The following is a 15,357-nucleotide window of genomic DNA, read 5'->3' as shown; positions in this document are numbered from 1 at the left end:
ATTCACCAAGGGCAAATCATGCCTGACTAACCTAATTGCCTTCTATGATGAGATAACTGGCTTATGGATGAGGCGAAAGCAGTGGACATGTTATTCCTTGGCTTTAGCAAAGCTTTGGTTGATCTCTCAGTATTCTTGCCAGCAAGTTAAAGAAGTATTGGCTGGATGAATGGACTACAAGGTGGATAGAAAGCTGGCTAGATCATCAGGCTCAGTGGGTAGTGATCAAATGGCTCCATGTAGTTGACTAGTATACCAAGCATAGTGCCCAAGGTCAGTGCTGTCAGTTTGTTCAATGATCTTCCTTTAACGATCGCGCGAGATGGGATGGGCACCCCAATCAAGGTTTCAGCAGGACATTAAACTGGGAGGAGTGGTAGATATATGCTGAAGGTAGATACAGCATACAGAGGGACTAGACAAATTAGAGAATTCAGCCAAAAGAAATCTCATGAGGTCAACAAGGACAGAGTCCTGCACTTAGGATGGAAGAATCCACTCACTGATACATGACTGAGGGGACCGAATGGCTAGGTAGCAGTTCTGCAGAAGAAACTCCAGGTTTACAGTGGATGGAGAAGCTGGATAGAGTCAACAGGTGCCTTGTGCCAAGAAGGCTAATGCATTTGGCTGATATAAGTAGGAGCATTGCCAGCAGATCAAGGGACATGATCAATCATCGCCATCTATTCAGGATGGTGAGAGGCCGTCATCTGGAAGTATCGTGTCCAGTGTTGGACCCCAACCACAAAGAAGGATGCGGAAAAATTGAAAGACATCCAGCAGAGGCAAACAAATAATAGATTGAGGTGACTGGAGCACATCGACTTATGAGGAAGGTGAAGAACTGGATTGTTTAGTCTGCAGATAGAGAAGGAATGAGGGGGGCATTTGATAGCTGTTTTCAAACTAAAATCTGAAAGGGGGTTCCAAAGAGGAGGATTTTCTAGGAACTGTTCTCAGTTGTACCAGATGAGCAGAAAACGAGGAGTAATGGTCTCAAAAGTGCAGTGGGGGAGGCTTAGGTGGATAGTAGGAAGACTTTTCAGCTAGGGAGAGGTAGTGAAGCACCGGAAATGGGTTACCTAGAGGTGATGGAATCTCCTTCTGTAATAATTTTTAAGAGTCAGGCTTGACAAAGCCCTGGCTGGGATGACTTAGCTGCGGATTGGTTCTGCTTTAAGCAGGGGGTTGGACTAGATGACCTCCTGAGGTCCCTTCCAACCCTCATATTCTATGAAGTCAGAGGGTGTGGTAGCACCACCGTCACCCTTAGTTCCAGCATCGACGGGCATGGAACCACAAAGGGGCTTAGACATTGCAAGGCTGAGCATCCCAATGCTTAACTTTTAGGGACCTAGAAAAATCATTGGAACAACAATGGGATCCACAAAGCCTGAGTTAGGTGCCTAGAATCCCTATAAAATGAATGGATAGAGACAGGTGTCTTAGAATACAATCCAAAAAAAGCCAGCACACTGGGGAGGGAAGGGCACCTAAATTAGTCAATCATCCTCATGATGATTTTCCCATTATGTCTCTGGCATTTAGGGCAGCAACAAAGCTCATCCACTCTTGTCCGTTTTTGGCAAGTCTTTCAATGGTGCCTCAGCTGTGCCCCAGATTTTTCAGCTTGGCCTCCCCAGCTCTTTGCCAAATTGTTTTCAGATGGCCTCATTTTCGCTTGCCTTCAGGTGTCCATCTTACTGCTCCTCTGGTAATGGAATCAGTTTCCATCCAAAGCACATGGCCAATCCATCTCCAAGGCCTCCTGGCAATGATAGTGCTCATATGTTCTTGGCTGCACTGTGTCAATAGATCTTGGTTTGACACTGTTCTGGGCCAAAAGATATGGAGGATTTTTCTGAGGCAGGCTGTATGGAATGAAGACAGTTTGGAAATGTCATACTTTCTCATTCCCCAGCATTCTGCCCTATGACGTAATGTTGAAAGTATACAGCTCTGATAAATCTTGAGTTTGTTTTTGGTGTTGTATTTTGATGATTTCCAGGCTGTATTAAAGCTCCTGAAGGCGTTCCTGGCTTTATTGATTTTGTTCCAGATGTCTTAGCTTGTTCCACAGTCCTGGCTGATGGTGCTGCCCAAGTATGTGAATGTTTCTACATTGGTGAGAACATAATCCTCCATCTGTATTGGTGATGGTGAGACAACATTAAAGGTCATGATATATGTCTTATTGCTGTTGATTTTCAGTCCAATTTGCTTGCTGAATGCATTAAGTCGAGTTGTTTTTTCTTGTACATGGTGCTGGGTATGTGATAGAAGAGCAAGATCATCTGCAAAGTCCAGGTCTTCAAGAGATGAGAAGGGTGTCCATTTAATGTCTCTTGGCATGTCTTCTGTTATACGCTGCATTACCCAGTTGATGGCAATGTTGAAGAGGATTATAGATGTGACATACCCCTGACATACTCCTGTTTTGACTTCAAAACTGAGCTCACTGTGATCAACACTGCACGTAAAGTTGAAATAAAAGCTTTTGATGACGTTGATTATATGGAGAGGGATTCCATATGCTTGCAGAATGCACCATAGGCTGGTCCTGTGAATGCTATCAAAAGCCTTCTCAAAATCTATGAAGTTTATGTAGAGTTGCTTGTAGGAATGACCCCGGGCCCACAGGCCTGGATATGTTATTATTGAGGCATTTTGTTCTTGTCTGCAAGCTGGGCACACCCGGTTTCTTATCACAGGAACTTGGCTTTCCTCCATCCTCCCCTGTACTTTCACACAGACGGCCCCGTTTGCATCTGGCAGTGTTTTGTAACTTCCCCCCTCTGCTGCTTCCCACAGGACTGCCGTGTCTGCAGCTGGGGCTGTTTTTGCATTTTGCTATGCTGTTGAGCTCGTGATGGAAGATTTTTGTAAGAAATCTTGATTTGTGCTGTGCAATTGCGCATGTGTAATCTTAGATAATAAAAGGGGCAGGTGAACTCAGAAAAGCAGCTTTTTCACCTCCTCAGTTACCCTGAAACTTGGTGTCGAGTTTTTCCTTCAGTTGCTGTTGCCATTCTAAGCAATGTTCTATTATGTTTCATAGCCTTCCCGAAAAATGGCTTGCTCTTTTCTGAGAACACTATCAACTGCCTCCGATATATGCTGAACTATGATCTTTCACAATACTTTGCTTGGCACAGATAAAAGTGTGGTATCACACCAGTTATTACAATCACTGAGAGTTCCTTTCTTTGATATCTTCACTATAACCCCATTGGTCCACTCATCTGCCACTTTTTCCCTTTCCCAGACTGATGTAAATAGAGGGGCCAGGTTAGATGTGGCTAATTCAGGAATTACATTGAACAATTCTGCATTAAAATTATCCTTGCCACGAGCTTTTCCATTTTTTTAAGGATTTGATGGCTTGAATGATCTCTTCCTTAGTTGGGGTGTGTCTGTTGATATCAAGATCTTTTTCTGCCTCCTGGATGTTTCCTGCTTCTTTAGGTAGCTCCCTGTTCAGCAATTCTTTGAAATGCTCTGTCCAGCGCATTTCTTGATCTTTTTCTGTTGTTAGTAGGTGGCCTTGTTTGTCCCTGCCGAGAGTGTTTGTTGGTGTCTGCTGTTTACCACTGATATGCCACGTCATTTTGTAGCTGGTTCCTTGTTCATCACGAGCAGCTGCATCCTCTGCTTGTGTTGCCAGATTATCAATATAATGCTGTTTCTTCTCTTTCACAAGGCGTTTAACCTCCAGGTGTGCCTTGCTATACTGCTCATGGTATCTGTCCTTTAGCTTCTGGGACTTTGTGTATAAAACTTTTTCTTCAGGGCTTCTCTGGTGTCTATTGTGTTCCATAAACTGGGTGTAATCCAATCCTTTCTTCTCTTCTGTCTGTAGCCTAGACAGGTTTCACTGGTCTGTTTATAAATTGCTGTTACTTTGTCCCACTTCTTGTTGATCTCCTCATCTGCATTCCCCTCCTCTTCATCAAGGTCAGCAAGTGCCTCAAACCTGTTCTTTAACTGCAGAATAAAGGGTTTCTGTGTTTCAGGGGAGTTTAGCTTGTCAATGTCATGACGTCTATGTCCCTTGTTTGGTGGAGGCTACCACAAGGTGGTGGTCACTGGCAACATCTGCACCTCTTCTTACTTTCATACCAGTCAGTGAGTGTCACCATTTGTCACTGATCATCATATGGTCAATCTGGTTCTTATCTCTGCCATTTGGAGAACACAATATCAGCTTGTGAATTTCACAATGTTGAAACAGGGTTCTGCCAATGACTAGGTCATTCTTATTGCTGAAATCAACAAGCTCTCTCCGTTTTCATTCATGGTGCCACACTCACGTCTTCCCATTGCTCCTTTGTTGTTTGTGTTGTCCTTACTGACCTTGGCATTCAGGTCTGCCATGATGATAGTTAGGTCGTGACGTGGTACTCTCTCTAACTCCTCCTGCAATGTAAGGTAGAATTTGTCCTTTACTTCTTCATCACTGTCAGTTGTCACAGCGCAGAACTGAATCAGGGTGATATTATTGTGTTTCCCTTTCAGTCTGGTTCTCATAAGTCTGCTGCTAATGGACTTCCATTCAAGCAAGGAATGCCCCACTCCCTTCAAAAGGATGTTGTTCATCATCCCGTATAGAATACAGCAAAATTTGTCCTGAGGCTGTTAATCTTCCTGATCCCATCCATCTGATCTCGCTGACACCCAGGATGTGTAAGCTGTAGCGTCTCATCTCTGCTGTGATCTGAGCTAGCTTCCCTGTTTCGTACATTGTTCGTATGTTCCAAAAAACAAGTTTGGTTTTTGTCTTGGTGTTGAGCGCTTCAGTCTTCATGCAAGTGACTTCCTTTCAGCTTTCACCACTGGCAGTCATACAGGTCATTGACTCCTGAAAACCATCACACACAGTAATGGTCGATCTCTCTGTTGCTGTTTCCGTAACATATTTTGTTTTTTACAGGACAGGGTTGTTAGCCCTGTGCCTAAACCCCAACTTGCAGAACCAGGGTGTCTGTTTTGTCAGGCCCCTCCCCCATGGACCAATCCAGCATAGTTGAACCTACCAGGAGCAAAAAGCCCCTGCAGACACAGACTCTGGGGATTGTTGGAACCTGCAAGCTGTCCCGCCACAACAAGGTACAGACACCAGAGGACAGAAGCCAGTCAATGGGAGATGCCAATGAGAGGGGTGAGTTCCAAGCCCCATCCCTCTTTTGGATGTTAGTGCCTCAATCAGAGCTGAAGGAGGCTCCTATCGCCTCTTGTGATTCATGACTGGGAAACCCTCTCCTAGAACCAGATAGTTTAGGCACCTAAGTCACTTCTTGCAAGACAGAGTTAAGCAGGCATCAAAATCCACACAAAACAGCTGATGGCAGGGGCAAGAGGAGAGCCTCCTTTACAACCATTAGCCCTAACCACTGGACTATATAGAGTGATTGTCATCCTCTCTGGCCTACTTAATAGTTAATTATTCAATTATTTAATTAAAGTGGAACAACTTCAACTGGAGAGAGACCCACAACAGAATATCCCATAGTCCAGTGGCTAGGGTACTCACCTGAGAGGTGACAGATCCTTGTTCAAATCTCTTCTCATCAGAGGTGTGAACTGAACTGGGGATTTCCTAAATCTTGGGGAAACAGGTTAACCACTGGGCTAAAGTTTATAAGGGAAGGACACCTTCTCCCTACTGACTGCTTTGCACAGGTAGGGAGCCTCTGAGTATACTTATGGGATCAGGCCCAACAGACACTCCTCCATCTCTCTTCCCCCAGTTAATAGATCATATTGGGGCCTAGGTGGGACATAGGGTCCAGACACCAAGAGTGAGGGTGCAGTGCCCATGCTCAGAGGCTGAAACTTGGGGCTTGTCTTCACTACCAGGGTAAGTCAACCTAAGTTATGCTACTCCAGCTACATCAATAACGTAGTTGGAATCAACATAGCTTAGGTCAACTTATCCTGGTGTCTTCACTGCACTGCATCAACAAGAGACGCTCTCCGGTCGACTTCCCTTACTCTTCTCATCATTGATTTAGCAGGTCTTCACTAGATTCACTAAATCGACCCCTGCTGCATCAATTGCAGCAGCGTTGATCTCCCTGTAGTGAAGACCAGTCCTTCGGTGCCTAGGGAACTTTTTCAGGAGATATTTAAGGGCGAAGTAAGGTTACCTACAAGGTTAAGTGGTAGCCGAGTGGAGGTTTGGTGAACCACAGTGATGCCTAAAAATGGGACTTAGGCACCTAACTATCTTTATGGATCTGGAGCTTAAGTATTTTTAAAAATTCCACACACAGTCTCTGTTCCAAGGAATTTAGATCTAGATGACAGATACTGATCAGACAGAAATGCATTGAGATAGGCATATGAGGGAAATAAATTAGATTGCAGTTTTTAAAAGTATGATTTTAAGCGACAATGACATTAATAGGACTGAGAAAACAGCATCCTTTTATTCTATAAATCTGATGTGTGTGTATGTTGTCAGAGTGTTTAGGGAAACCCACACTTCGGGCTGTCAATTAATCGCAGTTAACTCACACTATTAACTCAAAAAAATTAATCACGATTAATTGTAGTTTTAATTGAACTGTTAATAATAGAAAACCAACTGAAATGTATTAAATATTTGTGGATGTTTTCAAATATGTTGATTTTCATCAACATATTCAAATATGTTGATTTCTATTACAAACACAGAATACAAAGTGTATAGTGCTCATTTTATATTTTTTTTGCACCATAAAAATGATAAACAAAGGAAATAGTATTTCTCAGTTCACCTCATACAAGTACTGTAGCACAATCTCTTCATCATGAAACTGCAACTTACAAATATACATATTTTTTTTTGTTACATAACTACACTCAAAAACAAGACAATGTAAAAATTTAGAGCCAACAAGTCCACTCAGTTCTACTTTTTTTTCAGCTACTTGCTAGGACAAACAAGTTTGTTTACATTTACGGGAGATACTGCTGCCCACTTCTTATTTACAGTCTCACCTTAAAGTTAGAACAGGTGTTCACATAGCACTTTTTTAGCTGTCGTTGCAACGTATTTATGTGTCAGATATGCTAAACATTCATATGTCCCTTCATGCTTCAAACACCATTCCAGAGGATATGCTTCCATGCTGATGATGCTCATTTAAAAAATAACACAGTTAAATTTGTGACTAAACTCCTTGGCGGAGAATTGTATGTCTCCTGCTCTGTGTTTTACCCACATTCTGCCATATATTTCATGTTATAGCAGACTTGGATGATGATCCAGCACATGTTGTTCATTTTAAGAACACTTTCACTACAGATTTGATAAAATGCAAAGAAGGTACCAATGTGAAATTTCTAAAAATAGCTACAGCACTCAACCCAAGGTTAAAGAATCTGAAATGCCTTCCAAAAATCTGAGAGGAACAAGGTGTGGAGCATGCTTTCAGAAGTCTTAAAAGAGCAACGCTCTGATGTGAAAACACGAACCATCAAAAAAGAAAATCAACCTTCTGCTGGTGGCATCTAACTCAGATGATGAAAATTACTCCTGGGGGAATTCTGCGCTACTGTGCACGTGCATAATTGATGACCTATGCATATTTTAAAATTTTTGCACAGAAAAAAACTTTTGCTGAAACGTTGCTGCAGTTCCACATTTTGCCCACCAGACTGCACTGTGGCGCAAGAACAGCAGCAGCTCCCAGACAGCCAGGGGAGAGAAAGAGCCTACCTTTGCAGCGCCTGTCAGGTCAGGTCAGGACACAAGGGCTATGGGGAGACAGACAGTATGGGGTGCTGGTGGGGGGATCAGACAGGAGATCATAAGGGCTAGTGGGGGAGGACAGACTGGAGCAGCAGCTGAATGGGAGTGGATGCACAGGACCATGGGGGGAAAGAGGTGCAGGGCCACATAGTGATGGGGGAGGTGTGCAGCGCTACATAGGGACAAGGGAATGGCCAGGTGGGACACAGACAAACGTGGAGACAGGGAGAGGAGATACAGGGACACAGAGACTGGGGTGTGGTTGGTGGGGGCACTGAGACACATGGAGATGGGAGAGGAGGTATAGAGCTGCATGGGAACAGGAGGAGGGGTACAGGGCCACATGGGGATGAAGGGAGTGGGTGTCTGAATGGGGGTCGGGGGAAATATGGACAGGGGGTGCAAGGACACAAGGGGGTGCTAGAACACACGGTGATATGGGCAGATGTGCCTGACTAAATGGGAGAGGCTAGGGGTCAGCCAGGGTCTGCACAGGGGAAGCTTCCTAACAATCCCTCCCCGTCCCTTCTCCAAAAATCTGTTTCATACTTTTCACACACATACCCAAAAACCTTCCAAGTTCACACCTAGGCTCCTTCTCAGCAATCTACTTCCCTCTCCCTGAGCTCCTCCTGCTTCTGAGGCGTGCAGGAAATACAGTTCTGTATTGTAGTTTAAATGAATTATTACTCAGAGTTCTGTATTAATATGCCTAGTAAGGAATCTATTGTCAAAAAATATTTCTTGATTCTTTTTTGTTGTCTGTATTCTTACAGACATACTTGCTGAGAGGTATTTTGAAATAAATGACTACAAATAACTGAAACGGGTGTGATTATATTGTGTTATTTTGACAAATAAAATATGCAGAATTTTAAAATATTGTGCACAGAATTTTTAATTTTTTGGCACAGAAATCCTCCAGGAGTAGAACATCTGTCGTTCTGCACTGCTTTAGATTGTTATTTAGCAGAATCCATCATCAGCATGGACGCATATCCTCTGGAATGGTGGTTGAAGCATGAAGGGACATATGAATCTTTAGCACATCTGGCATGTAAATATCTTGCAATACCGGCTACAACAGTGCCATGCGAACTTTCAGGTGACATTGTAAACAAGAAGCAAGCAACATATCTTCTGCAAATGTAAACAAACTTGTTCGTATGAGCAATTGGCTGAACAAGAAGTAGGACTGAGTGAATTTATAAGCTCTAAAGTTTTATATTGTTTTATTTTTGAGTGCAGGCATTATTATTTTTTACATAATTCTACATTTATAAGTTCAACTGTCACGATAAAGAGATTGTACTACAGTACTTGTATTAGATGAACTGAAATACTATTTCTTTTTTACAGTGCAAATATTTGTAATAAAAAATAAATATAAAGTCAGCACTGTACACTTTAAAAACATAAGAACGGACACGGGGTCAGACCAAAGGTCCATCTAATCCAGGATCCTGTCTTCCGACAGTGACCAATGCCAAGTGCCCCAGAGGGAATGAACAGACAGATAATCATCAAGTGATCCATCCCGTCACCCATTCCCAGCTTCTAGCAAACAGGCTAGGGACACCATCCTTGCCCATCCTGGCTAATAGCCATTGATGGACCTATACTCCATGAATTTATCTAGATTTTTTTTTGAACCCTGTTATAGTCTTGGCCTTCGTATTCTGTGCTGTAATTGAACTCGATATATTTGAAAATGTAGAAAACACCCAAAAATATTTAAATAATTGGTATTCTATTATTGTTTAATAATGAAATTAATCACAATTAATTTTTAATTGCTTGACAGCCCTACGCACAATAACATATTTCAAAGTCACTTTCAAAGAAGAACACCACTTTAAGTGTTCAGAGACCTGGTGGATTTTGCTTCAAAATTTCCTTTACCTGTCTGTGTTTCTAATTTTAAAACTTTCAACAATCCATCTTCTCCACCACATGCTATGAAACCTTGGTCCTTGTTCCAAGATATACATCTTAGCCGAACATTACCAGGAATTGCAATCTGTAAGAAAAAAATATTTTTCATTAGAATTGATTAATAACAACATCTTATTTTGAAGACACCCCAACCACAAACACTAAGCAAATACACTTGGGATACTGTGCATCGTAATATAAATTGTTCCAGCAACTTATCAGAATTGCAAGCACATTACTATAATTAAAAGTTGATAGAATACAGTAAAGGCCATTCATGTAAAATTATACAAAGATAAACAAACCAAGGGAATCAAATATAGGGAAAGCGAAGTGTAACAGTAATAATCAATAAAAATAGGACATTTCTTAAAACATCTAACATAGGGGTCCACTTATTTATCTTTCATGTCAACTGCTCCGATTGTGAGGGAAGGTGACAAACACTGGGGGAGAAATGGATAAGGACACTGGGGATTTGCTCATGCTGGACTTACAGGGAGCTCTCTAGGGTGCCTAAGAAAGGCAATTTCGGAACTCCAGTTCCTACATCTCTTCAATGCTCAGGGCCATAACCTAGCTCTGGACTGCAGGTTTGATGCAGAAATTACTGTGGGAAGGTCTCTGCCTTACGTCAGCCTGGAAGCCAGCCTAGGGCAGTCTCATGGCCCTCGCCCTCCTGGCCTTAAAATCGGTACGAATCTGCCCAGCAGCCCGGCACCGCTGCTCGATAGGGTCAGCTGTGAGGGGAGGCTGCAGGGAAGAGCCCCCCCCGGCTCCGCACCCTGGGCAGGGCGGGAGCTTTAGCCGCACCCTGCAGCTGGGGGCCCGGAGGGAAGAGACCGGAGCCAGGCCAGTGCTAGAGCTGGATCAGATCCCAGCTCTCCCGGCCCCCTGCTGCTTTTCGGAGAGGGCGGTAGCGCTGGGGAGAGGCCCCTGCCTGCGAGTAGCGGAAAGGGCCCAGCATCTCGGCGGAGGCTCCCGCTAGACCTGTGACCCCATGCGCAGGACGGGCTCGGTGCCGGCGACGCGGAGCTCTGCCCCCCCGGGAAAGGCCGCCGGGTCACTCACCTTCTTGCTCAGGTAGATGAACATCCTGCGAAGACTAGGGGCGGGAAAATGGGGGCGGTGGGAGGGGCTCGGCCCAGGAGTGATTGGAAGAGGAGCGTGTTACCGTTGCTTCCCTAGCAACCCAGCTTCCCTGGTAACCGCCGCCGGAGCGCGCCCCGGAAGTAAACACGTTCACTTCCGGTCCGGTGTGACGATTCCTAAGTTCGGCCCCATCGTTGTGTCCCTCCCAGCCAGCCTGACTCCCTTCACCCTACCCGTGCAGTGAGCGGGGACCGGGCTTCTGCAGCTGGCGGGGGACGCTCCCTGGAGAGCTGCTGGCCCTGACCGCGCCTCCTTCCTGTGGGTCCCTGAGGGCGGTGGGATGTGGGGGCGCCTCCCTCAGGCCCCTTCCGCCTACACACCCCTCCGTGTGTCTGGGGACAGCAGGCTCTCGGGACCCAGCTGTGGGGGTGAGTCAGGGTCTGGACTGGGTCCAAGCCCTGCAGTTTGCAGTGTTGACGCAGGTCTCGCCGCGGATCTGAGTCAGAAGCGCGGTGTAGTGCAGCGTGGGCTAGTTAGCAGGTCTGTGAGAGCTGGGCCTGGCCACTGGGAACCTAGGTTCACAGTGCAGTCTCTAGCCCAGCCTTGGATACACTAGGCCACAAGTCTGGGTCCCGCAGACCCATGCTTAATGTGCAGCGTAGACAAACTTTAGGGAGGCCCACGCGGCTCTCCGTTATCATACCTCTGTTGTTCACATCAAGGCGATAGGAAGGCAACTCCCATATGCTGCTAACACTGCACTCTCCAGCTTATCCCCACGTAGGCTGTCCCTGGCCCTGATCTCAAGTGGCTGGTGCTTAGGGAGCCCTGTATGACAACCAGCTGCCTCAGGACCCAGGCATGTAAACTTGAGACAGTACTGATTGGGGGGACCTGTTTTTGAGGCTTTAGTGAAGCACAGCCCCCCTAAGTCATGCTGTTTCCTCTCACCAGTTGAGGCTAGTGGGATTCCCTGCTTCATGCCCCCTTACCACCACCCTTGACCACACCCCATATTTCCCATGAATGCTGGTGTTGTATAGGCCTAGACTGACATTTTTTGAACCCACCTAAGACCTAGGGCCAGGTTCCCAAATATCTTTATGAATCCAGCCTACAGGACAAGATTTTTAAAGGTATTTAACCATAGATGCTGAAGCACCCACAGAAAAAAAAATAGTGGGTGCTTGGCACACACCAGCAGCCAGCTCCCCACACTGCCTCCCATCCATGGGCAGCCCCCACCAATCAGTGCCTCCCACCTGCCATGGGGTGCAGGTTTTGTGGTGGGAAGGAGGCACTGAGGTGAGAGGGGGAAGGAGCAAGGACAGGGCATGCTTATGGGAGTGTGGAGAGTGGAATGGGGTCTTGCGGAAAGGGGTGTGGAGGTGGGGTGACTGGGGAGGTGAGCACAACCAGGGAACTAGAGGAATCCAGCATCTGTGTATTTAAGCATCTGAAGATAGAAAGAGGTGCCTTGTGGGATTTTCCAACAGTGTTTAATTCCATGGCTGGGAAGAAGCTATTATTTGTAATTTGGTAGAAGTCATGTAAAAAACTAAAAATGACTGAGAATTTAAACCCTGGACAATAACAGACCACAAATCTCAGTGATGATTGAGGCTGGAGGTTGTTGGGCTTTGGGGATTTTTTTTTTTAAGTCAAAAGTAATACAAAAATTAAAAATCACAAAAAAAAAAGGTTTAAAGGAGAGAGAGAGAGGAAAGAAAAATTATATAGTTTTATTTTTATAGAGAGTAATTATTCTATAGCAAAAGGCACCATCTTTATTCAGAATTCTAAGGTTAGGAATGTTCAATTAGTTACATTCTCTGGTTGAACATGCTGAAATGGTCAATTTTAAATAAAACTTAGTGTTATTTCTTATATTGAAACATTGGTATATTTGGTGGTTAGAAAACAATGCCAAGGTATTTTTCTTAAATGTAAGGATTTGTATGTTAAAAGGAAATAACTTGTTATAAGTGTATACTAAATACATTGCTGTGCACAATTTAAAGTTATGTGAATACAAGGGCATACATCTGATCCTATAAATCTACCGTATGTGTAAATGGAGGCTACACAGGGATGTAAGATTCTGCACTGAGCAATAGTTTCACTTCATTGTACACCTGGGTACAGATCCACAAAATGTAGACATCTAAACCTCATACAGGTGTCCAAGTCCCCCTTTTGGCTCCATTGTGTTCCACAAAACTCCTGCCAAACCTGGTAAGCACCTAAATTCACTTAGCGCCTACATTTTCAAAGTAAAACCTCCCTGAGCACTTAAGTTTCTGCCTCTGGGCATGTGCATTGCTTCCTCCCTATAGCCATCTGGATACTTCTCTTATCTAAACCCAGTGATTCACAAACCAGGGGAAGATAAAACCCCTGCTTAAGCAGACAAGTGCCTCAGACTGGAGATTAGGAGCCCACAGGGGGTTGTGAGGTTATGGGGGGGGGGGAGGTCATGAGCTGTCAGCCTCCACCCCAAACCCTCCAGCATTTATAATGGTGTTAAATAAAAATCTGTTTTTAATTTGTAATGGGGGGGTGTCACACAGAGGCTTGCTATGTGAAAGGGGTCACTAGTACAAGTTTGAGAACCAGTGTGCTTGAGTCTTATGCAGGATCTGATTTTGTAGGTGTGCTTAGAGCCCTAACCTACTGGCTTCCATTCATAGTCTGACTACAAGAAGAGGAAGTACCTCTGCCTACCTCCACTTGCATGGGGTGTGGGAGACCCAGGTTCAATTCCCCAGTTTCTGCCAGAGGAAGAGAAAGGACATGAACAAGGGGAGTAGGATAAATATGGAATTAGAGTTATCTACATTTAAGCTAAGAAAATAGATGTGTTATAAAGAAAGTCCCTGACAAGGAAATAGAAGGGAAAGGCCTCTTGAAAATACTAAGTTTATAGCCAGAAGGAATGAAAGAGGGAGGATGTCTGGTTCAAAGAATAAGATAAGGGAAAGGTTCTAAAAAGAACTGACTGATGGGGTGACTGCAGATGGTTTTAAATAATACAAAGAATGTTTTAAAATGAGCCTGCCTCTCATGCATCAGTGTTAAAGCCTAGGTGCAATAGAAAAGACTTGCACACAAAGAAGGGGTGGAAAGGCCTTGGGGAGAAGGAGGTTATAAATCTTACCTGGATTAAGGATGAACTGTCTCAAATTTTTTAGCTAAAAGTTAGGCAATGTCTCTGCCAATTACTGTTTGTTAAAGGGTATAAAAAAGTAAACTCTTAAGAGTTTGTTGCTAATACCTGGCTGCCCATGTTGGAGGTGACCAATATGGGTCTAAGCACCCCTGGCAATAGCCCTTCGTAAGGGTTTGATCAAATACTGTTACTGTTTGGATGCAGTAAATTGCTTATTATTTAGGCACATTTAGAGCAATTGTGAAAGTACCATTTGGGCTTTGGATTCAATAAAGGAAGTTATGGTTAAATTAGTGTTTGGTGGTTTCCCATATTATTAATTTCAAATATTAGAATTCCAACAGGGGAACTCCTAACTCTCAGAAGGTTACCCTAAGCACAGAGCTCTGGAGTACTCTACTGTGGGTGCTCCCTCAATCTCCTGTTGAAGCTGTTCTAGTATGAACCAACTAAAAGAGTGATTGAAGCAGGGGCACTGGACTCAGGGCATCCACCTGGGAAGTTGTAAGCTAGTGTTAAGGTCTCCAGTCATATTCTCTCCCCCTCTGTCTGGTCTAATGTCTATTCCACAATGGATAAATACTTAAATAGTCATTGAGCCATATCAGACCATGAACAGCACTCCACTTACTGATTTTATGTTTTTAGATATATTTTATTGCTGTAAAAAAGTGTGTGGGGGGGGGGGGAGATCTTTAATTTCAAAACAAACTATTCCTTGGAGACAGGCATTTTAAAAGTTGTTTTACAGATTGTGCTCTGCAAGTCAAATTCTAAGTACTACTTTTAAAATAGAATTTTTAAGTCCTTAGTCCATGCGTCTTATCCTGCAATCCTGACTGACATTAATAATTCAGTCACAGTGGGGCAATGTTTTAAATATGGCAATTAAATGTTGATATTTTAAGGATCCATGCTACAAATCAATACACTGCTAAATACAATGATTCATATCTTCCATGACTCCAAATCAAGGACAGTGTCTCATTGACTATAATAAAAATGAGCGTGAAAACATCTAGTCAGCAACATCAATTCTTAATATAAATACTATCTGAAACAGATGCAAGATAAAAAGCTTCTAAGAGTGTGCTGATCTTAATTTTACTTTTGAATACTGTACACTTAATATAGTCCGATTTAATGGACTAATGCCTAAGGCATTAATTTTCACTCCACATAAAACCATGATGTGATTTTGTACATTAAACCTCCATCTTGCATTGGATATATATTTTTTTCCTGTATTTACTTTTAAATAGAGAATAAAGAGTTACTGAAAAACCAGCATATCCTGTACAGCTTTATAGTACATACTGAAATACAGCTGATTTCTTTTAAAATTATTTGTATATAACATGGTCACAGTGACCATAACCTAGCACCCCTGCATGGGACACTAGTTTTATTACTAAGACCAATG

The 15,357-nt window shown here is 43.7% G+C and overlaps 1 protein-coding gene across 2 annotated transcripts in view; it reads right to left on the bottom strand.

Annotated features, from left to right (window-relative positions):
• The window catches only part of WDR35 (WD repeat domain 35), an 84,999-nt gene extending 74,092 nt beyond the window's left edge, over positions 1–10,907 (bottom strand). The window contains exons 1-2 of one of the 2 annotated variants that reach the window (XM_032774146.2): positions 10,745–10,907; positions 9,641–9,758 (exon numbers count right to left, since the gene is read on the bottom strand). In XM_032774146.2, coding sequence (XP_032630037.1) covers positions 9,641–9,758; positions 10,745–10,768 — 142 coding nt within the window. In that variant the 5' untranslated portion in view covers positions 10,769–10,907. The remainder of the gene's footprint in view (positions 1–9,640; positions 9,759–10,744) is intronic. The other variant, XM_032774145.2, reaches the window with a different exon arrangement.
• Positions 10,908–15,357: the final 4,450 nt, after the last annotated feature.

This window comes from Chelonoidis abingdonii, chromosome 3 (assembly GCF_003597395.2).
Source record: "Chelonoidis abingdonii isolate Lonesome George chromosome 3, CheloAbing_2.0, whole genome shotgun sequence".
NCBI lineage: Eukaryota > Metazoa > Chordata > Testudines > Testudinidae > Chelonoidis > Chelonoidis abingdonii.
This window is presented reverse-complemented; position numbering and strand designations above follow the sequence as displayed.